The sequence below is a fragment of the Bufo gargarizans genome, chromosome 1 (genome assembly GCF_014858855.1).
Source record: "Bufo gargarizans isolate SCDJY-AF-19 chromosome 1, ASM1485885v1, whole genome shotgun sequence".
NCBI classification, from domain to species: Eukaryota; Metazoa; Chordata; class Amphibia; order Anura; family Bufonidae; genus Bufo; species Bufo gargarizans.
In genome coordinates this window covers 479,963,544-479,988,433 of record NC_058080.1, presented here as the reverse complement: position 1 = coordinate 479,988,433, position 24,890 = coordinate 479,963,544, and the positions used below count along the sequence as shown (strand labels likewise).

At 43.9% G+C, this 24,890-nt stretch overlaps 1 protein-coding gene across 1 annotated transcript in view; it reads right to left on the bottom strand.

Moving 5' to 3' along the window:
- GOLM1 (golgi membrane protein 1) overlaps positions 1–24,890 on the bottom strand; it is a 49,215-nt gene that overhangs the window by 20,114 nt on the left and 4,211 nt on the right. The window contains exons 2-5 of the mRNA XM_044287668.1: positions 15,279–15,428; positions 12,760–12,939; positions 5,053–5,107; positions 622–715 (exon numbers count right to left, since the gene is read on the bottom strand). Of these exons, the coding sequence (XP_044143603.1) occupies positions 622–715; positions 5,053–5,107; positions 12,760–12,939; positions 15,279–15,404 (455 nt within the window). The 5' untranslated portion in view covers positions 15,405–15,428. The remainder of the gene's footprint in view (positions 1–621; positions 716–5,052; positions 5,108–12,759; positions 12,940–15,278; positions 15,429–24,890) is intronic.

Genomic DNA, 24,890 nt, shown 5'->3' with positions numbered 1-24,890 from the left:
CTTTGAATGTAGTAAAGGAAAAAATGAAAACATTGCTATCAAAATTGTCTCGATCCTTAAAAAGGGGTTGTGCCTCTTTCTGATTGGGAAGGGGGTTGCCCAACCGCTGGACCTTCACCAATAATGAGAACTGGAGTCCTATGCCCCACTTATTCGCTGTGGGACTGCCAGAGAGTACAACACTCTGCCATTTCCAGCAGCTCCACAGAGAATGAGTGGAGAAGCAGCAGCATGCACAACCTGTTGCTCCATTTACATGTAGCGTTTGGTTTGGACCTTCAATAACCAGATACTTATCCCCTTCAGAACCTGGCAGAACCCCTGTAAGGGGTTCAAACATAGCATTAAAAATAAAACACTTTATTTTACAATTACAAAGCAACATAAATAAAATACAAAACTGGACAGACTAGTCAAAAGAAATGGCAGAGAAAGGGTAACAAAATGCACACTATCCCTATGTGTGTCTGTTGAAAAGACATTGATGAAGGAGCTATACTAAAACATGGTACACAAGTCACCAATGCACATGACGGGGAGCTGCTTTACTGCCCAAATGTGAAGGCATAAAGCCAAAGAACTACTACAGGTCACAAAGCAGGTCAAATTTATTATACTTACAACTCAAAGGAAAGCTTCTTGGCTTGGCTTTCTTTAAGGTCCTTAAATTCCAGCTTGGAGTCTTCTAATTGTTTTTGAACATTAGCTATTTCCGCTGAAAAAAAAAAAAATTTTTTTTTTACAAATTTGCTGTAATTCTTCACATTGTAGTAATCTGCCAATAAAGGAACCCAGGATTCTAGATTAGAAGTACTGTTACTCTAAGTTCTCTTCCATTTTTATTAAAAGGGTATTCCGCTAATAAGATATACCCACTGGAGAGGGACTATGCTCGACCAGTGGGAGTACAGCCTCTTCCTCCCCCCAGGTAGGTGCAGTGTGTACAGATATATAGTATATACAGTGGTGTACTGATATGTGAGGTATGAGGTATTATAGATGCAGTGTGTCACACCCGTGACAAGTGGTAGAAGATCTGAAAGATTGGCTGCACGTCAGTGATCAGACAGCTTCTTTTGGTTTCACTTTGTTTATGTGTTACTGGGATGTCCACACCTCCTTTTCAGGTGTAGATCATGTGATCATTACTACTCCCTTCTTAGTCTGGCTTTACCCATCACTCCTTTCAGTTGATAACTCATTCTGGTTGTGGATCGTTTGGTGTCTGGATCTCGGCTGAGTTCCTGCTTTCCATTTACCCAGAGTGAATTGTCTCTTCTTTTCGTATTGTGTCGATTTCCCTATCTCTTGGTACCAGACCTAAGGCAGACTCTTGATCCTTCAGCTGGCAAAGAACAGGTCGTCTGTGGCTCAATCACTATCTTCAGGGCTTTCTAGGGTGAGCCAGGCTTAGGTTCCTGCGGATGAACAGTCCTACCATCGGGGTCTGTTCCTTCTGTTAGCAGTCAGGGCTCGGGTTGGGATTTAGTAGGTGGCGACCTTCCCCCTTTCCCTAGTTTGCAGGCCTGGTACCTTCTCCCTCCCTTTTGTGTTTGGTGTGGAGTTCCCCTCCCACACTGACACAGTGTGTACAGATATATAGCATATACAGTGGTGTACCGATATGTGAGGTATAATAGATGCAGTGTGTACAGATATATAGTATAGTATATACAGCAATATATAGTCCCCTTCTTCCGCCAGCGCTGCCAGATGCTCAACTGTATTTGCGTCCAGAATTCAACTGGTGCCTGGGGCCAGTTTCAGACTGGGGTGCCTAGGGTCCACCAGAAGAACTGATTCTTGGGCCCACCCTATAGCTACATGGAAATATTAGGGTACATCATGTCATATTGGACATAAACGCTGTAGATTTGCTGCACACACATGTAGTGGCAGGTCCACAGAGTTTACGTGCCAGCAAAGTGGATACGATTTTAAGGGGTCTCAGCCACATGTTATGAACACAATTCCTTGCACTTATTGCACTGTGGTGCCGATTTTAATTCAGTGGCATGATTTGCTGTGGATTTTGCTGCTGCAGATTTACAAAACGACGGATCCTCACCTGTTCTTTTTACAGGAATTCACATACATAAAGACTGCACCACACAGAACTATATTGTGCATGTCCTTTCACATCTATGAGAGTTTCAAGAACAGCTGAGTAAATGTGCATGCTGGGAGTTGTCCAGCAGCTGGAGTGCCGAAGACCGGGGCGTAGCTAAAGGCTCCTAGGCAAGAGTTCAGCCTGGGCCCCCCTTCCCTCAGTGCTTTGTGGCCAGGGGAGCGCATAGCCTTACTGCTGCCTGAGGCAAAAATTGAAACGGCACCCCACACCCCTTCTCAAAAAGAGAGTCCCATCTAATAGATTCATAATTTTATCCTATGCATTCGGTACAGTACTAAGATTTTACTGTCACAGCGCCATCTATTGGAATTGTAAGCAGGAGACTGATCTCCACTAATGACGTCACCTCCTCCTGCAAGTGGAAGCGCTGGCCTCTGTCTTCTTCCCCAACGCAGGCTCCGTATGCACAATTACAGTGCGCATGCGCTGGTACCTCTGCTCCGGCTCCGTACACACATGCACTGCGCATGCGCCGGTATCTCCTCCGGCTCTTACTTACAGGTTTACAGTGAGGGAAGCGTCAGAAACTGCTTCCTATAATTTAGTTTCTCAATGTCATTTTAATTTTGGCAGGTTTCACCTCCCATACATGACCACCATCCTTGTACTGGGTTTGCTTTTATTATGACAGCCAGGCTATTTCTAAAAAATGAATAGAGATACTGTTCTAGTCACATGTACGTGTGGGGGTATGGTTTGTGTGTGTACTATTTATAGATCTTTATAATAAGGCTACTTTCACACTAGTGTTTTAGTTTTCCGGTATTGGGATCCGTCATAGGGGCTCAATACCGGAAAGAAAAAAAAAAACCAATTGGGACAAAACTGAACAGAACGGAATGCTCCAAAATGCATTCCATTCCATTGTAGTTTGCTTTCCGTCCTGGGATGCGGAGCAAGACAGATCCGGCATGACCCACAATGCAAGTCAATGGGGACGGATCAGTTTTCTCTGCCATAATAGAAAACGGATCCGTCCTCCATTAACTTTCAATGGAGTTCATGACGGATCCGTCTTGGCTATGTTAAAGATAATACAACCGGATCCGTTCTGAACGGATGCAGATGGTTGTATTATCAGTAACGGAAGTGTTTTTGCTGAACCCTGCCGGATCCAGTAGAAACGCTGGTGTGAAAGTAGCCTAAGACACACACTGCCTTCAGAACGTTTCCTTATCGGTTACTTTTTAATCTAGAATGTCACCAGGTGTGAAGAGTTGTGTAATGCTGACCTTGCAATTTCCTTAAAGGGGTATTCCATCACAGACATTTAAGGAATATCTCCACGACAAGCCAGAAATATTTCATAAAAACGACTCCCCCCTCCGGTCTGCACCTATGTTGAAGACCCCTTTAACTCTAATGCTTTCCTTTATTTCAATAATTTTAATATCATTGAAAAGTTAATTTATTTCATTAATTCAATTAAAAAAGTTGAATTCTTATATCATGTAGAATCATTACACACAGAGTGACCTATTTCAAGCGTTCATTTCTTTTAAATGTTGACGATTATGGCTTACAGCTAATGAAAACCCAATAGTAAATGTCTCAGAAAATGAGAATATTATATAAGACCAATTAAAAAAAGATTTTTAATACAGAAGTGTTGGCCTCCTGAAAAGTGTGTACAGTAAATGCACTCAGTACTTGGACGGGGCTCCCTCTTCATGATTTACGGTATCAGTGCGGCGTGACCTGGAGGTGATCAGCCTGCGACACTGCTGAGTGTTATGGAAGCCCAGTTTTGATAGCGGCCCTCAGCTCATCTACATTGTTGGGTCTGGTGTCTTATCTTAATCTTGAAAATACCCCACAGACTCTTTGTGAGGTTTAGGTCAGGAGAGTTTGCTGGCCATTCAAGCACAGTGATACCATGGTTATTAAACTAGATATTGGTACTTTTGGCTGTGGGGCAGGTGCCAATGCCTGCTAGAAAATGAAATCAGCATCTCCATAAAGCTGGTCAGCAGAGGGATGCATGGAGTGCTATTAAATTACCTGCTAGACGGCTGCACTGACTTTGGATATTACACAGTGGACCAACACCAGCAGATGACATGGCTCCCCAGACCATCACTTACTGTGGAAACTTCGTACTGGGCCTCAAGCAACTTAGATTGTGTGCTTGTCCACTCTTCCTCCAGACTCTGGGATCTTGATTTCCAAATGAAATGCAAAATTAACTTTTATCTGAAAATAGGTCTTTGAACCACTGAGCAACAGTCCTGTCCTTTTTCTCCTTAGCCCAGGTAAGACGCGTCTGATGTCTCTGGGTCATGAGTGGCTTGACACAAGGAATGTGACAGTTGTGGCCCATGTCCTGGATACGTCTGTGTTTGGTGGCTCTTGTAGTGCAGCCCAGTCCTTGTCAATCTCCTGCAAATTCTTAAATGGCCTTTTCTTCACAATCCTTTTAAAGGCTGCAGTTATATCTGTTGCTTGTGCACCTTTGTCTACCACACTTTTTCCTTCCAATGACCTTTCTTGTGGAGGGCGTCTTCTGGACAACTGTCAAGTAAGCCGTCTTCACCACGATTGTGTAGCCTATTGGCTGAGGAACCATTTAAAGACTTGGGCCCCTTGTAGAAGAGCGTCTGTCATGCTGCGAGTCCGCAGCACAGTTCCTGGCCTGACCTCCCAGCACTAACTGGGTCACATAGCATTATATTAAATAAATATAATGCTATGTAACCCTTACAGTTCTGGAATGTATTGTATAGCACTGACATAATGCTGCCAGTGTTATCCAGTATTGTATGAGTTTCGCTTTTTGAATTAAATTACTGAAATAAATGACCTTTTTGTTGATATTCTAATTTATTGAGATGCACCTCTATATGAATTCACTGAAGTGTAGCTATACAAATAGCACACGACAAAATGCCAGCACAGAAATGAAGAAGTATGAGACTATTTACCTTGAAGTTTCTTTAGAAGGCTGTCTTTAAGAGTTGCATTGTTCAGCAAATTCTCCTGAAAAAGAATAACCATTTATTAAAAGGATAACTGTCACATTTAGACCCTAACTTCAATTTTCATATATGTAGTTACTAATAACATGATATTCCAGAATCAGTTACTATTAGACTGACTTACCCCATATTTAATAAGATTCAGCCCTTAGCAACCAGTCAGCATAAAACTGCAATCTCACTATTCAGTTAAGATGGCCGCCACTGCCCTCCCCCTGAGGCTAATCCCGCCTGCCCTCACTAGCCAGTAACAATAGCCCCCCAAAAGTGTCATTAACCAGAGCCCTCCCCCCTAAAGGGTTAATCTCCTGCAGCACAAAGGGGTCCTCTTACCACATGTTGCTTTCATTTATACACTGAGCAGACGGCAGATCTCCCTTCCCTGCTCTGCGCTGCTTCAGCTCTGCATTCTCCAGCTCTGCTGAGTGAGGGAGCGTCTGCCAAGCGCAGGGACAGGGAGAAGTGCACACAGCCCAGGCACTGTTATCAGCTGCTGGGGGGGACCTGGCTTTAATCATTTACTTACAGTCCCTGGCTGTCAGTAATCTGACCTTGCAGGCTGCGTCCTCTGTCCTTCAACACATAGAAGGACCATGCATAGCAACCTGATTTTAAGCACAGGTAAAAGTAGGCAGTACAGGGAACAAAAATGTGGAATTAAGGGGTAATTGAATACACAGTGAAAAGTTGAAATAGGGCCACCAAGGAGATATTAATCACCACAATCCAATACTACCAAAAAATAAAAAATAAATCATAAATGAGAAAATGGAGGAATACTATAAGCCCTGCTGAAGTCTTGCTGCAACAATATGTCATGGGTGCGGATGTATCTTACTTCTCCCTTGTGTGACACATCCACTTTCAATCTGACCTGTGACTTATAGGGATATAACAATGACAGTTGTTCACATCCTAAGCCACAGAACAGCGGCAAGTAACAACTCAAGCCGCAACAAACTAAAATGACAAAGCGGTACTGCAGATGAGGGTGCAAAAGTGAGACAGACGTGTGTGCTGGATGGTGGTCCATCCAGAATCCATTTGTCATTTAAAATGTAGCCTGACAGAGGCACTCATTTTACAGATGGCTCTCTACTGCAAGATAGACTTCTTCAGGTGTGGTCAGTTTACTGCACATGCTCACAAGATATAAACTGGGGACTCAATTCCAAACCACTGTATTGTAGTCTATATTGCTTTATATAGAACATATTCTACTCAGTCTCACCAATTCACCTGTATAAAAGGAAGGTTTGCAGTTCTGTAAAGAAATTAATAAAATATAGCAGAATCTGTAGGGTTCATTGGCAATCTCATGAGTGTGGCTTCTGCCCAACATGAACAGTCGGGTATGCCTTGCCCAGGTGGAAACAGACATACACGCTCAGTCAGCTTTTACAAAGCGAACCTTATTTGGTTTTGGTCTACAAAGTATAAATCTTATTTAGGGTTTCTTTAGATGACTTCTGAATATAAAAGGGGTTTTCCCAGCATTACAGCCCATTTTAAAGGGAACCTGTCACCATGAAAATGTAAAGTAATCTGCAGGCAACATGTTAGAGCAGGAGGAGCAGAGCAGATTGATATATAGTTGTATGGAGGAAAAAAAATTATGTATAACTCTTGTATTTCATTCATTTACATTCCTGCTCATTCTGGACTTTGAAGTCCAGGAGGCGGTCCTATCAGTGATTGACAGCTATCTGTGTATTAACAGTCATAGAGGGCAGTCTGTCAATCACTGATAGGACCGTCTCCTTAACTTTAAAGTCCAGAATCACCAGAAATTTGAATATATAAATGGCAAGTTATACAGAATTTTCCCCCCATAAAACTATAGATCCATTTTCTCAGCTCCCCCTGCTCTATAATATGCTGCCTTCAGCTCAAACACCATATTCAATGTGACAGGTTCCCTTTATAATTTGGGCAGTACTGGACAGTTGCAAAATAAAATAAAATCACCTGCTCCCTGCCATTACTTTCCAGTGCCGAGGATCCCATCCGCACTCCTTCTGTTAACCAACTTCGCTTTAGAGTTATTGACAGCGTGGGTCCGTTACGGAGAGGGGGTGACAAGGACGCAATATTAAGGAAGAAGGAGCTCAAATGGATCTACACATTGAAATCTTTACAGCCATTTGGTTTAAATCTAGAGTTTAATGTGGCTGGTATCAGCTAAATCTGGATTTAATCGAATTTTCAATGTGGCTGTTCTCATATATTTCTCTTCTGTTATAGTATTTTGCTATGTTTTTATATTATATGCCCTAATCACACTGCTGTGTAGCACCGCACAATTTATAATAGAGCTCTCTGTTCTAAATATTTTGATATGGTGAACAGTCTGTCAATGATAATTTTGAGCCCAATGAGGATGATATTTATTGTCAATATACAATGATTTTATTGTAGTATACATGCTGCACTTGTACCTGTGTGGCGCCCATATTTTTTCACAGACTTTTGCCTCATTCTTTCCTTGCGCTAATAATTTACGCAACACTCTTACAATACCTAGTTATGGGTTTAATCTAGAAAGTGCTCTGCGCACTGTTTAAGTCTGACAGTTGTGCGAGCGCCCTCTATTGGTAACGTCATTGAATCCTCATGCACATGTCAGCCTGGATCGCCAGGTGGGAGTGGCCTTGTGACGTCTGTCGGCCGCCGCCTGATGACGCAAGTTGATCGGCGCAGACTGTGCATCTGGATTCATTTGGATACGTCATGCGCATGTCGCCTTGAGGTGACGGATGCGATGACGTATGCGGACATGCGCAGTGCTGAGTATGGGACGCTGGATTGACGGAGGATGTCTGTGTATGGTGGCCCCTCACAGGTACGATTGCTATTTGTTACAGCTGATTAGTATGTCTCATTATGTCAGTACTCTTGGGTCGATTATACAGGTGTGTTATACACATACTAATCTCTATTGGTTGCTCAGCGGTGTGGGCGGTCTTATCAGGTGTGATTTATAGGCTGTGATTTTAATTGTAAACATGCTTGACAAAGGCTATCTCTAGCCGAAACGTTGCTGCAAAAGATCTTTTATGCCTTGCTGTGAGGTGTTGTTCTAATAAAGAAGATTATTGGTGAGACGCTGCTGTGGCCTTCACATTTTTCTCCACATGCCCTTGGACCGCGTTGGATCCGCGATCCCCTGCCCAGCTGCTGCGTGGCCACCATTTTCGCTCTTCATAAGCAGTTTGTGTGCTGCTCCTGAACAAACCTATCCTCTCCTCCTTCCTGCCCCCGTCAGTGATGTGTCGATTGGAGACACATCACTGCTGAGACCAGCAATTGGCCACAGCGGCACATGTGACACCGATCTGAAGGAGCAGAAATCAGACCCTCGCGGGATGAACATGCATTCACAACACAGTTAAAGGGTAACTGTCATTTTTTAAAATTTAATTTGAGCTAGGCATGTATACCTGAGTTAGTCTGTCAAAGATTGCCAAAAGATCTGTAATTACAGCTTTCATTAATGTCTCCTGTCCCTTTCCACTGCTCCGTTACTAGGGCTCATCTGTCTCCGGCTAGGAAGACAGAGGGGCGGTCCTTCACACTGCATGCCTGCATTAGGCTTCAGAGTGAGGAGGCGTGTCTCAGTAATCCAATCTGATTGGCTGGCAGGGAGCTGCTGGCTACAGCAAGTTTGTATGCGACCTCAGGGAAATCAGTATTTGCCTCAGAGAACTGGCACAGGAGCCATCTTAAAGAGGACCTTTCACTAGAATACAACTTCTAAACTAACTATACAGACATGTAGAGCGGCACCCAGAGATCTCCCTGCACTTACTGTTTTACTCAGCTCATAGCCTGAAAGGCTTTTTTTTCTCTCAGGCTATGAGCTGAGCGCTGCGATTGGCCAGCGCTACAGCATGGGAGAATGAGACGCCGGCAGGTTCCCCTGGGTTGGAGCCTAACTAACTATGAAGATACCGGAGGCTATACCGGGAGAACGGAGCGGCACCCAGGTATACCAGTAAGTGCAGGGAGATCCCTGGGCACCGCTCTCCATGTCTGTATGGTTAGTTTAGAGGTTTTATTCTAGTGAAAGGTCCTCTTTAAGAAGATCCTCATAATGTAGGATTCAAAACAGCCGTAACTAAGGGGAAAACTCAAGAAAAACTGTGGTAAGTGAAGAAACTAAAAAGATTGCTTTATGCATAATGCTACAGCAGCAGTAACATATACTAAAATTGTTTTTTAATGAAAATATGACAGTTGAGACTGAGTCTTTTGGTGCAGATTCCACGCTGATTTTTTTTTTTAAGTGTGTTTTTCAAAATCAGTTGTGTAAACTGGCCTTTAGATCTCTTCCATGCAGAACACAAGTGTTTATTTAGGTGCTAAACTGTTTAAACTCTATGCACCAAGTTTTTAACTGCATCATAACTGCGCTGTGTGCCTCCACCCTCAGGGCTGGTGCGAACTGGCAGGGAGCAGGCGATTGTAGTTCATTGCTTTGTTACAATGCAGTACTGCCCAAATTTAGGAGGGGTTTTCAAGCAGGACAACCCCTTTAAGCTATACATTGCTGACAGTAACTCACCCTTGCCCCCACTAAAAGTATTTCCCTGCAGTGATTTAAAGAAATTGTGAATAAATCAGCACATGTACAAGGTACGTACAACATAAAGTCACCATTTTGCAGATTATATCAACGTGCAAACAGTAAGTTTTTTTTTCCTGGTCATTGTCACCAGCAATAAAACTGTAAACTATAAAATAACTCTGCAGATGCAACTGAATAGCATCCTGAAAAAGTGCATTTACAGAGAGGTAAAGTCTAAAGTCCAACCTCGGTTCTTTACGAGACGGATAATAAAAAGTCTACACAGGATTTATGGAGGAGCGGCGTATAAAGAGACAATACACAGCAGAGAAAAAAAATAAGACACTCCTAGATTGACCTTAGAACTTGTTGACATAGAGAGGGCTGTCTTCCCTAACATCCTGAAGTCTGTAATAATCTATGACATTTCTCCGTCAATTATTTATTTTACGCACTTATATAACACTGACATATGTCTGTAAAGCACTGCGGATTAAGTGTCATAATGTCCCCAATCGAGCTGACAATCTAAAGTTTCCCATCAGTATGTCTTTGGAGTGTGGAAGAAAACCCACACAGACACGGGGAGAACATACAAATTCCATGCAGATGTTGTCCTTGGTCGGATTTGTATCTAGGACCCCAGCGCTGCAAGGTACAAGTGCTAACAACTGAGCCACTGTGCTACCTGGCTTCCATTCATTGCAGCTTCCATAAACCCACTGTACATACAGATAATACCATAAACAATGTACATATTACACCTACAGGAGCCTCTATGACATCCCATTTTAAATCTAAAGCCATTAGTGGAGTTGCAGTAATATCTACTGTATGAATCTCCATCTACAACCTGTTCAATAACATGCATGCACCAGAAAAGCTATATGGCGTCACCTGAGGAATCATACACGGAGTATATGCAGTCTGAGTATACACTGCCGGCACCCCCTGATGAAGCCCGCACATTAGCTGTTCTGAAGTAGCTTCTGTGCTAGAAGTAAATAGCTGCGTCTATTGTGTAGCGGACCAGCGCCATCCACTACACCAGGCATGCTCAACCTGTGGCCGTCCAGCTGTTGCAAAACTACAACTCCCAGCATGCCGGAACAGCCTACAGCCATCAGCAGGGCATGGTGGGAGTTGTAGTTTTACAACAGCTGGAGGTCTGCAGGTTGAGCATCCCTGCACTACACAATAGACGGAGCGGTTTACTTCTGCCACCAAAGCTACTTTAGTGTAGCTGATTGCCGGGGGGGGTGTCGTACCCCCAACGATCAGATACTGATGGCCTATTCTCAGCACAGGCCATCAATATAGAAAATACTGGAAACCGTAACACCCCCCTTCGCTCCTTGTAAAGAGTAGGCTCACACCTTAGTTTAACTGATCCGGTAGGCAGCAAACAGTCCGTGAGTTTGCCGGATACTGCAGTTCACTGGGTTTCGGCCGGACAAAAGCCACTGCATGCAATCTTTTTACATTTATGAAAACCCACCTCTTCATAAAGCGTACAATCTACAGTCGTGGCCAAAAGTTTAGAGAATTACATAAATATTAGAAATTAGAAAAGTTGCTGCTTAAGTTTTTATAATAGCAATTTGTATATACTCCAGAATGTTATGAAGAGTGATCAGATGAATTGCATAGTCTTTCTTTGCCATAAAAATTAACTTAATCCCAAAAAAAAAACTTTCCACTGCATTTCACTGCTGTCATTAAAGGACCTGCTGAGATGATTTCAGTTTTCTTCTTGTTAACTCAGGTGAGAATGTTGACGAGCACAAGGATCATCAAGAACTTCAAGGAAAGAGGTTCAATTCTTGTTAAGAAGGCGTCAGGGCGTCAAAGACCAGCAAGCGCCAGGATAGTCTCCTAAAGAGGATTCAGCTGCCGGATCGGAGTGCCACCAGTGCAGAGCTTACTCAGGAATGGCAGCAGGCAGGTGTGAGCGCATCTGCACGCACAGTGAGGCGAAGACTTTTGGATGATGGCCTGGTGTCAAGAAGGGCAGCAAAGAAGCCACTTCTCTCCCAAAAAAACATCAGGGACAGATTGATCTTCTGCAGAAAATATGGTGAATGGACTGCTGAGGACTAGGGCAAAGTCATATTCTCCGATGAAGCCTCTTTCCGATTGTTTGGGGCATCAGGAAAAAGGCTTGTCCAGAGAAGAAAAGGGGAGCGCTACCATCAGTCCTGTGTCATGCCAACAGTAAAGCATCCTGAGACCATTCATGTGTGGGGTTGCTTCTCATCCAAGGGAGTAGGCTCACTCACAATTTTGCTCAAAAACACAGCCATGAATAAAGAATGCTACCAAAACACCCTCCAACAGCAACTTCTTCCAACAATCCAACAACAGTTTGGTGAAGAACAATGCATTTTCCAGCCAGATGGAGCACCGTGCCATAAGGCAAAAGTGATAACTAAGTGGCTCGGGGACCAAAACATTGACTTTTTGGGTCCATGGCCTGGAAACTCCCCAGATCCTAATCCTATTGAGAACTTGGGGTCAATCCTCAAGAGGCCGGTTTGACAAACAAAAACCCACTAATTCTGACAAACGCCAAGAAGTGATTATGAAAGACTGGGTTGCTATGAGTCAGGAATTGGCCCAGAAGTTGATTGAGAGCATGCCCAGTCGAATTGCAGAGGTCCTGAAAAAGAAGGGCCAACACTGCAAATACCGACTCTTTGCATAAATGTCATGTAATTGTCGATAAAAGCCTTCAAAACGTATGAAGTGCGTGTGATTATATTTCACTACATGACAGAAACAACTGAAACAAAGATCTAAAAGCAGTTTAGCAGCAAACTTTGTGAAAACTATTATTTGTGTCATTCTCAAAACTTTTGGTCACTACTGTACAATACCCGGCTTCCTTTTTAGATTGTGAGCCCTTGTGGGCAGGGTCCACTCTCCCTTTGTACCAGTCTGTCACGCATTTAGCTCACATTTATTTGAGAACAGAACAATAATCAGTAAAGCAAATACTGAGAAATAACACATCTGAGTACGGGTCACATAATGTGAGTGTAGCCAGGGAAGGATAGTACAGCCAAGATTGGAGGAAACCTTCTTACCGTCTCACTTTTACATATCTGCTGCATATTCAGCATCTGGGAGCTGTGCAAGGACTGGATAGTGTCAATTTGCTTCTTCTGCTTCGACAGCATGTCTTCAAATGCATTCTTTTTCATCTCAACTGCCCCTCTCTCTGCTGCTGCCCGGCGAATCCGGTTCTCCAACTCCATCACTCGGCTCTAAGATTATAAAATCATGGCGCATAAATACATCACTTTTTATAAATAAATAAAAAAAAAAAATCACAATCTGTGGCCAGGAATGGTGTCAAGCTCATAGCACATCTTCCGTTGCCGAGGTGTACATGGGAAGAAATATAGAAGCATCTTTGGGATTGCATGGTCATAAAATCCTTTTGTAATCTACATTCTACTTTTTCAGATCTATTACAGGATCACAGCTTCAAAAAACAGAACCCTTTAAATGTGCATATATCAACATCAGCAAAGTGCATTTGACTGCAATCCGTGGCATCTATTTTAAAACAGAGGAGTCATTTGTATAAACCCTGTGACTGGCTTAGTTGCCCACAGCAACCAATTAGATTCCACCTTTTGTTTCCCAAAGGAGCTGTGAAAAATAAAAGTTGAAATCTGATTGGTTGCATTGGGCAACTAAGCCAGTTCTACTATACACCAGTTTGATACATTATTTAGATCCATACTGGTAGAATGATCCTGCCCTTATAGCCATTTTCAGACTGGAATCATAGGCCTCAAGGTTTTTCTGCAGAAGGAAGATGAAAATCTGATGGTGCACGTCAGAGGTAAAGGAAAGATATATAAAAAAATTACCCTTTGTAAGAGAGTCCCAATGTCATGAATAGTTTTTGTCCAGAAAAATGTAAAAATGCCACAAATGTGTGTTCTACCCCATGTACAAAGCAGCCACTTCCCACAAAACCCGGTTGTAAAATGGATATAGTTACTGATAATTAAAGGGGTATTCCCATCGCACATTCATGGCATATCTACACCTCGGGGACCCATACCTTTCTGTAGAAGGGGGCAATGGATATGTCTGAGATGTTAATACCATTCTAAAATCCCTTCAGGGATTATACCCCCGCTGTAGTAAATGGGAGAGACTAGGGAAGGCCTGGGCTCTGCACGCTGGTTCTCTACCTCATGCGCTGCTTGATGTAGTGAACTGCGCAGGAAACTTCAGCCATGAGACCAGTTTGATGCCGTGGCACCGTTAAGGATTAACTTGCAACTAGTGTTGAACGAATGTGGTTTCAAGTTCGGTGTACAAGGTTCTGGTTATCTAAGAGTTACGTTATTTATTCCACTACCACGGACCATAACGTATAGTCCATGGTAGCAGAATCCACAACGGAATTCTTAGATAATCCGAACCTTGTACGCCGAACTTGAAGTCCACTTATCCCTACTTGCAACCTTAAGGGCTGTTTCACACGAGCGGATGCCGTGCGTGACATCTGCTCCGTGAATGACAGCCAAGACCCGATGCAGACTGCAGAAGCACGGAGCAGTAACATGACTGATAATGCTCCGTGCCTCTCTGTGACCTCTTTACTACGAAATCACAGTGAGATAAAGTTGTCACTGTGATTATGATCTCTTTACTACGAAATCACAGTGACAACTTTATCTCACTGTGATTTCGTAGTAAAGAGGTCACAGAGAGGCACGGAGCATTATCAGTCATGTTAATGCTCCATGCCTCTGCAGTCTGCATTGGGTCTTGGCTGTCCTTCACGGAGCGGATGTCACGCTCGGCATCCGCTCGTGTGAAACAGCCCTAAGGCACCCTTTTCAGGGTAGCACACCAGCTGTCAACTACTCACAGTGGAAGTAATAGGGGGGAGATTTATCAAAACTGGTGTATAGAAAAACTGGGAACTAAGCCAGTTTTCCTATACACCAGATTTGATAAATGTGCCTACAGTCTCTTTGGTGCGCAGAGGGGATCGACTAACGCCCTGTGACAACCCTAATCTCTCTCATTTACTACATCCGTTTTAATGCATCTTTAATAAAGTGACGTTTTTAAAACGCATCAATATTAACCCACTGCACAACCCTTTAAAAGAGATGTTCCTGGTATTTAATTTTGAAACTTTGTGAAATCGGTTTGTCGCCATTTGCTCGACTTAGTTCTGCTGACAGCAGGTTGCTTGCTCCATCTGTATCCTTTGCATGCAATCTTATGAGAGCTATATACACTAATAAGGGCACATAGCTGTAATGTGATGCTGAACAAGTAAGCTGTCTGCTTAGTCAGTCTGTTGCTGTAAGTAGAGCTCTCCATGTACAATGTCCAGTGTTTGCTTGTAGCTACTGAGACGGAAATCCAGAAAGCTGCACGAATAGCACAGATGCCACATCATCTGCTGGCAGCAGAAGCGAGCGGCTCTACAGAACAGGATATCTTGTGTTTATTGCATGCAATATGCATTTGCCAAGGCCAGATGACAGACAAAGGGACTATAGTTTGCACAGAAAAAGATAAATAAAATAAAAAATGTATATCCAAAAACGAGAAAGCATCCTACCTGTAATTCCACACATCGCGTGCTCGTAATCCAGTAGTTTATTCCCAGGACAAACACGCACGCTAGGAGCACAGCGATCAGAAGCGGAGGAGACTTCATTGCCCTGCGACCACTCCCCAATCCCATAATCTGAAGTACGGCTGCTCAAACCTGCAGGGAAAGTGAAACCAGTTCATCAACCACATACACGATCGTATCATAAAAGGCAAAAAAAACACTGAACTGACAAGAACAGGTTGTTGGTCTGGTTCTAGGAGATCACTCAGGAGGAGATCGAGATGTTATTCACATTGTGATGACAGCAGCTTTCAGCAAATTCACATTTCGTTTCCAGGATCCTACTCAGATGAATGTAGGCCTTTCTTCCCTTTTCTGTAATTTTACCGCACAGGCAAGTATACTGTAAAAAGCCCAGCACTGTAGACATACTGCATCAGAAGCCATTTTGACTTCCTTGGGAGCCAAGCTGAGGCCTCAATAGAAAATAACTAAATGTTAGGCAGTGCAGTCCAGCAGAAGGATCGGTCCATTGTACTGGCTGTGCCAACATATTACAGATCAGCTCCTATTCAAATGATTGGGAGCTGAGCTGCAGTACACACGCATGGCCACTTCACAATGGACGGCGCCTTATGTTTCCAATGCCGATTGCTACAGCAAACAGCTGATCAGTGGAGGGGATGCTAGGTGTGTAGGACCACTATCAATCCGATATTGTTAACCATTCTGAAAGATAGGTCATCTATAGCCAAGACCTGTACAACCCCGTTAAGTAGCTGTATGCCAACAGCTCTATCTCCTGACTTCCCATGGGTAGCCCTGCCAAAAGTACGACAAGACTCCAGGCGATATAGCTTTAGGGTATGTTCACACCAATTATACATATAAGGTCTAGTTCAAACACTCAGTTTTTTTGCCCGTGTTTGATCAGTGATGTACATCAGTGATTGTGAGCCAAAACCACAGAACAGATCCAAACCTTTCCATTATACCTTCTAGCCTCCACTCTTGGTTTTTGCTCATAACGACTGATGGAAATCACTGACCAAAACATACATTTGTGAATAAGGCTTCAGTCATGAGGAACAACCCATGGCAGAAATGCAAAACTGCCCCCCCCCCAGTCTAAACTGCCATGGGTCGGCACACGGATTAGCACCATTCCAAAGGACTAATCTGTGTGTGGCTTACGAGTTGCGGACTATCTTCAGCCATATACGGTAAATTGCAGTAAGGATTCCCATTGACAACAAGGTTTTGACATGGATTTTGTTATGGCATACATGCAGACAGCTATAAATGAGGATACGTATATCTGAAACACGTAAGCTATTTCTGCCAGTCAGAAGAAGAGGTGGTAGATTTCTATGGATAACCATGGATTTTATTTCTACCAGTGCTGGATCTTCTTTTTTGCCCATGTCCTGACATCTGGATCAGCATACCGCCGTGTCAACATACCCTTAAGGGTTTTCTGGCTTTTGAAAAGCCTCATCAGAGTTGCAAGATCATGATCTGAGGGAGGACTGGACCACTGAACGGTTTGAGCGAGTGAAAATGGCTGCAATTCCTAAAACGGTTAACGCACTGTGTTTGATAAACTCCTTGAATTAAAAGTCTACGCTTCAATAACATATTGATGGCTGTGTGTCAGATCTATCGTGGTGGTACAGGAGCTGAATTGGGAAAACTGTGCCACTGACCAGATACTTGTGGACCCAACTGTAGTACCACCCGTCCAGTAATTATTGTGCACAGCCTTGAGATGAATTTCTTATTCTCAAAGAACAGTCCATGTGATGGAAGCAGAGTCATGTGCTAGGAAAAGCTCCTACTTCTGGATTAGTCAGTAACAAGTCTAAAGCATGGCTACAAGATATTCCCCATCATTTCCGACGATTATCCATCTCATTTTGACTGATTCAACAAAAGCTCATGGAGACATACTGCCAACAGTGTTGCTAATTAGCTCCAACTTGGCATGACTGGCATGGAAGCTATAAGAAAAATCTAAAAAAAACCTTGTACTCACTGTCCCGAACACTCTCTCGTTGAGCATCACTGCTCCTATTCTCCCTGTTGCCCACAGCCATAACATCATGTTTTTCAGACGTATGTGAGCGCTGCAGCCTGCCACTGTCCTCACCTCTATGAGAGTGCATTCTCCTTTACGTCAGGGACCCTGTTATAGATATATGAGCGGGTTTCAGACGTAGGAACTGCATCTATCTGACTTTGATGGCGTACCCTAGCAGTAGGCCATCAAAGTCTGAAATGGGCCAATGCCTTTAAAAAAGAAAAAAAAAGTCTAACTCTGACAACTGTAATACAATCGAATGGGTCACTTGGCAAATAGAACTTAAAATGAGGTATACAAGCGAGTACGTAAGTGAGTCACTGAAGGAAATGCATCCTGGTATTTTACAGGCAACTGCCTTTGACTAAACCAACAGAGAATAGCTACGTGCTGTCAGGAGGCAGCATGGAAACGTAGGTGGCCAGTCTATTGTACAGTCTCTGGAGCGCAAGCTGAAATTAACAAAAAGTCATGGATGCATTACAAGAGACATATAAAGAAAGCAGAAGCCCACAGCAAAACATGCAAGAGACATATTGGGAGAGATTTACTAATTAAAATGTGCCACAATTCTGGTTAAATTGGCGCCAAGAAACTGGCATACATGCTTTACCCCACATTTGTTAAAGAGGACCTGTAACCTCGCCTGACAAGTCTGTTTTTAGTAACTACTTGCATCCCCATGGTAATTCCAATCCTGGAGGATCTGTTCTTATAACTCTATAATGTGCCATTCCTTTATTATTCCTATTAGAAGTTATGAATAAATTAACAGAAGTTTGCAATGAAGGTCCAAATGGGTGTTACCAGTTGGGGGGGGGGGTCCCTGCACAATCACACTATCCAATCAATGCTGCCAGGGTAACACTGTGCTGAGACACAGCCCCAACTGGTAACACCCATCATTGCAGATCGCTAGCAATTCTTTCATACCTTCTAGCAAGAATAATAAAGGAATGGCACAATATAGAGTCATAAGAATAGAGGTTCCAGAATTGTTATTACATGGGAGTGCACGTAGTTACTACAACAGACATGAAGTGACAGGTACTTTTTACTAGGGATGTTTCGGGTATCGAATTTTCAATACTTTTGTCCCTGTATCAGATACCGGATTTGCATTTTATAGATACTAGGTTATGCTACTGCACAGCCTAGTATCAGAGAACATGGATTGTGCTGCTCTCAGCGTGCACCATGTTCCCTCAGCAGCACGGCGAGAAGGAAGCAGTCTCTCCCTCCCCCTGTGCCGCTGCCACCAATGGGAACGAAGAGTAGGGGAGGACGCACTGCGCCACCAATGATAACTAACGTTCAATACATTACAAATACAGGCGGCAGAAACACATTGCCGGCACCTGACCTCTGACAGGGCACTTTGTCCGCGGCAAGTAACCCCTCAGGTTCCACACTGTATTTATATTAAACGTTAATTATCATTGGTGACGCAGTGCGCCCCCCAGTATTAAAATCATCGGTGGCAGTGGGCACAGAGTCCCCTTACCTCCTCTCATTGGTGGTGCAGTGACAGTTTCTAATCGGAGCCCCAGCAGTGTAATCCCAGCTCCGATCTGTTACCATGGCAGCCAGGACGCTACTGAAGCCCTGGCTGCCATGGTAACGTCCCTGCTGCTGTGTGTATGCACACAGCAGTATGCAAACTATTAAAATATTTTTTTTTTAAAAAACCTCCTATGCGGTGAACTTTTTTTTTTGTGGTGGTGTCGAATGGTATCGCGCATTGCAATACTTTTTTATGGTATCAAAACCGATTCAAAATTTTGGTATTGAAACAACCCTATTTCAGACACATTTTTCAATGCATCTGGCAACACTCTGGGCTAAAGTAAGCCAACTAATTATAGGTGGTAGAAGTTTTTCATTCGGCATCAGCCACTGTGATAAATTTACACTGACTAGTTTAAGTCTATGCCTCATGTACAGGATTACGTCTGTATTTCAGTCCGCCAACCACGGACCAGAAAAATACGGACAACTTCTGTGTGCACTCCTCATTTTTCTCTATGCCATTAATAGAAATGGCTATTCTTGTCCAGAAAATGGACAATAGGACATGTTCTAAAATTTTCTAAATGGACAGAGGGATGCAGATTGGTGTGCTGTCTGTTTTTTGCGGACTGAAAGAAGTGAATGGGTCCATATGCAATCTGCAAAAAAATATAGGTCGGACACCGATCCAAAATATGGTCGTCTGCATTCTCTCCAGTTTTAAGCCAGTAACCCATCACACTCAGTGACAGACTCTGCAAACACATATTTATTTCCATGGGGAGTGGGGAACAAGCTGCTGTCAGACTCCTTATGTCCTGGGAGGAACAGATAGGCCAAACTGTGCCGAAAGCTAATATTTCCCTGCCATGTAGAGGGATAGCTGCCTACCCATGTGAGCTGAAGAAATACTGCCTTACCATACACATGGGGTAGAGGCTTTACCCGACTGCCCTGGGGTTCTATACTTAAACTAGTCATCGATAAACTGGAAACACGTCACACCTGAAATATGTCCTTGCATACGTGTCTTTGATCTTTACAGGGTGTGGGACACATAGTGTTAGGCAAAGCACACCTAGGACAATCCGCCAAAGATAAGCTGGTTACATCATGGGACCAAGTGAGAACAAGATCCTATACACTGTGCATTGTCCATATGTGTTCCTACTTATGGACCCAATAGAGAAAAGTGCCTGGGTGCAGCCATATGATGAAGCAAAAGGGTCTGTGAGTGAACAGTGGTTTCACTAACCTTTTTCTGTTCTGGCCTGGGATATGTCTCCATTACCCCTCCTCGGGCGCTGCAGGTCTCGGGTCTCCCCACATCAACATTTAGTTTCACACGTGTTACATGACTGCTGCAGCCAATGACTGGCTGCAGTGGCCATGTGACCTATGTCAAACCAGATGTTGACACGAGGAGAAACCAAGATGTGTGATGCCCGAGTGGGAGTGGTGGAGCCAGATCCTAGTTGTGGGCATTAGGCAATATGTATGACTCACACAGTAGGTTCAACCACACTAGTGGGTCTACAGAAAAGGACCCCAGAGATGAACAATCCCTTTAAAGAGAGGGGGGGTTCTCCTTTTTCTAGATATTGAAGACCTATTTCCACAGTAGGTCATCAATATCTAGAAATCGGATAACCCCTTTAATATATGATAAATTGTTGTCTATTAATGTGACGGTGGATATATACAACAGGATTTAGACACTGTCATTTTACACAACTGTTTCACTCATGTGGTGCCTGCATTGACTGTTTTTGTATGTGCTTGTGTGTATGGATTATGGCTATACTATGTTGGGTGGCATTTACCCAAAGTAACTGAACAGCCAATTATCTCATACGTATTGAGGCCAGCCAACAGTTCCCCAATGGTAAAAACCAGGAATGGATGCTTCTTACCGTGGAAGATAAGCTGCTGCCAAAGGTGTCCGATAACAGCTTATAACGCTCTAACCGAAGACAAACACGTGCGCACTCTGTCAAGAAATCGGTTTTGTCCAACAGCTAAGGTGTATGGTTGTCCGCACATGGATTAGCCCCATGGACAGAGATAATTTGTGGTCAGATCTGCACCATTCAAACTAGAAATGTGCATCAGAGCTCCAAGGGTCATCCTTGGATTTCTGCGTCAAATACATATTTTCCGTTGTGTGAACCTGCCGACAGGTAATGTTATATGTACTTTCTCAAAAGTGCAAATCGACATGCTACATATGAACATAGGTGCAAACGTGTACAGCTTCAAATGTTTGTATAATGTAATCAGAAATGTAAAGGGCATGTCTTTATGATATCGAAGCTGAAGCTTCAGGTATGCGCATGCCATACCTATATACGTGCTTGTCCTAATAGATAGCATGCATCTGACAACTAAATAAAGTACTATCCAAACCATCAACTCCAGGTCTCCATTTCAATTACATACACTGACAAAAAAAAAAATGAAAAATGCACCCAGATAGAAATGTCAAACTCAGTATGCAGTTATGTCTCAGGCAGATAAGTAAATGATTATTGGTGTGGTCCGATTAGACACTAGGGAGTAAAAGTGCTTCCCCAATGCCCTATAAAAAAGGCTCTCAGAGGCTACTTTTGGGTAGTGTACCTGTTGGTGAGAGATAGTTGACTGCAAGACATGTCTCAAGACATTATGCCCATTTGACAGACTTAGAGGCGCACATCACTGGAGTGAGAGAAGCAGGATGGTTGTTTCGATGAAGTGCTCACCATCTAAGGCGCTCTGAGCCATCTGTTAGAAGGTGTTGGAAGCAGTGGTTATGTGAGGGCACTCAAACACAGCGAACAGGCTCCGGACAGACGAGACAAACCATCAGTAGACAGGATCATTTGATCCGCAGACAAGCACAAGCATCTCTCACAGTTTCGTTGTCTACCATCCAGACACAAGTGGCACCTTCATTACAGACCCCTGTCTCAGCCTGGACCATTTGAAGGCGCTCTGTAGAAGGAAATGTGGGTCATGACGCCCCATTACGTGTCCTGCCACTGACAGCCACCATTGGCATGGTTTACAGTTGTGTTGTGAACGAGAGACCTGAACTACTACTGACTGGAACTGGTTCTTCTTTATCTATGGACCCAGGTGCTGTTTGGGATCCCATGACAGTCAGGATTAAATGAGCCAGTAAGGTGCACAGAGGGGCGTCATTCTTAAAGGAGCCCAGGCAGCTGACCGGGATTAAAAAATGAAGGTAAAAATCGGACCTCTGGCCACCCTAGGGGCAGGCTGTTGGGGAGGTCACAAATCACAATTAAGGGGACGGTCCGCTATGGAGGGCAGTATTAAGGGGCAGATTGCTGTAGAGGCCACTGTTATGGGGCGGGGTGTTGTGGAAATCACTGTTAAGGAGACGGGGTACTGTGGAGGTCACTAATAAAGGGGTGGACGCTGTGGAGGTCACTGTTAAGAGGGCAGGCCGCTGTGGAGGTCACTGTTAAGAGGGCAGGCCGCTGTGGAGGTCAATGTTAAAGGAGTGGGCACTGTAAAGGTCACTGTTAAGGGAGCAGGGGCATGTGGAGGCCACTATTAAAGGGGCAGCGGGGTACTGTGAGTCACTGTTAAAGGGGAATCCGCTGTGGGGGTCTCTGTTAAGGGGGACAGGAATGGTGGAGATCACAGTTAAGGAGATTGTAACCTATGGTCAGTGTTAAGTGGGGGTGCTGTAAAGGTCACTGTCAAGGGGGTGGGGTGCTGTGGAACTCACTGTTAAAGGGGCAGGCTGCTGTGAAGGTCAAAGTGAAGGGGGTGGCTGCTGTGGAATTCCCATTTTAAGGAGATACGGCACTGTGGGGGTGGGTCAGTGTTAAGGGGTGCGGGGGCTGTGGAGGTCACTGTTAAGGGGGTGGGGTACTGGAGATGTTATAGTGGATACTGGCCATATCTTTTAACGACATACACATGAGATAGAGAGATATATATACCGACACCTACACACACAGCCCTAATAAACAATGGAACAGATTTATTATTGAGGTCTCAAATTTGGACAACTTACCGTAATAAATCTAGCATATTTTAGGATGCCACTTGGCCATACTTCCTTTCCCAGACACTTTTCAAAGTTGTCTGGTGAGAGACAAAATCTGCCTAAAATGCACAAATCTGGTGCACACCATGTACACTTGTTTTGTAGCTCAATTTGAGCCAGAACTGGCGCCATTTGCTTAGTAAATTTGCCCCATTGTGTCCAACACTAACTCTTACATGAACAATCTTGAAATGCCTCTAGGTGGGTAGTGGAGGCTGCAGTTTTTGGGCTTGAGTGGGCCCGGACAATAAGAGATATGGAGGTCAAAGTAACATTCACTAGTAATTCGGATGGAGTGCAATAAGAAATCAGAGATAAAGGACGATACAATGAAAAGAATGAAAGCAGTAAAGCCGGTCTGGGTTTTAGAAATGTAATTTATTGTTACCTGCCAGGAATGCGGTTTGACAGCACAATGCCACATTTACAGCTCTGAGCCAACCAGTCAGACTGCCTTCTTAGATACCACAAGAATGCCGGAGTCGCCTTACCCTGTACATACAGTTGAAACTCGAAAAATGAGAATATTGTGCAAAGTTCATTTATTTCAGTAATGCAACTTAAAAGGTGAAACTAACATATGAGATAGACTCAGTACATGCAAAGCGAGATATTTCAAGCCTTTATTTGTTATAATTTGAATGATTATGGCTTACAGCTTATGAAACACAATTGCATAAAATTAGAATATTACATGAAATCAATTTAAAAAAAAAGGATGTTAAATAGAAAAATGTAGGACCTCGGAAAAGTATAATCATGCATATGTTCTCAGTACTTGGTTTGGGCCCCTCAATGCGGCGTGGCATGGATGCCATACTGCTGAGGCGTTATGGAAGACCAGGATGCTTCAATAGCAGCCTTCAGCTCTTCTGCATTGTTCGGTCTCATGTTTCATCTTTCTCTTGGCAATGCCCTATAGCAGGGCTGGCCAACCTACGGCTCTCCAGCTGTTGTAAAACTACAACTTCCACCATGCCCTGCTGTAGGCAGACTGGGCATACTGCGAGTTGTAGTTCTGCAACAGCTGGAGAGCCGCACGTTGGCCATCCCTGCACTATAGATTCTCTATGGGGTTCAAGTCAGGCGAGTTTGCTGGCCAATCAAGCACAGTAATCCCATGGTCATTGAACCAAGTTTTGGTACCTTTGGCAGTGTGGGCAGGCGCCAAGTCCTGCTGGAATAGGAAGTCATCATCTCCTCAAAGCTCGTCTGTGGAAGGAAGCATGAAGTGCTCCAAAATCTCCTGGTAGACGGCTGCGTTGACTCTGGACTTAGGCTACTTTCACACTTGTGTTCGGAGCGGATCCGTCTGGTATTTGTACAGACTGATCCGCTCATATAATGCAAACAATGGTATCCGTTCAAACGGAACTGTCTGCATTATATTTTACTAAACAAGTCTAAGTACAATTTGTATTCAGACTTTACATTGAAAGTCAATGGGGGACGGATCCGTTTGAAAAATGCACCATATTATGTCACCTTCAAACGGATCCACCCCCATTGACTTCCATTGTAAGTCTGGACGGATCCGTTTGCCTCTGCACGGCCAGTCGGACACCCGAACGCTGCAAGCAGTTCCTCCGCTGCGGAGCGGAGGAAAAAACGCTGCCAGAATGATGCATTCTGAGCGGATCCGTATCCACTCAGAATGCATTAGGGCTGGACGTAAACGTTAAGGGCCGCTTGCGAGAGCCTTCAAAGGGAACTCACAGACGGAGCTCCGAACGCTAGTGTGAAAGTAGCCTAACTCCAGCCTCAGTCCACTCCTTGTGAAAGTCCCCAACACTTTTGGATGGCCCTTTCCTGACAATCCTCTCCAGGCTGTGGCCATCCCTGCGTCTTGGGCACCTTTTTCTTCCACACTTGTCCCTTCCACATAACTTTCTATAAGGGTCCATTCACACGTCCGTTTTTTCTTTCCTGATCTGTTCCTGAAAAAACGGAACAGATCAGGAAA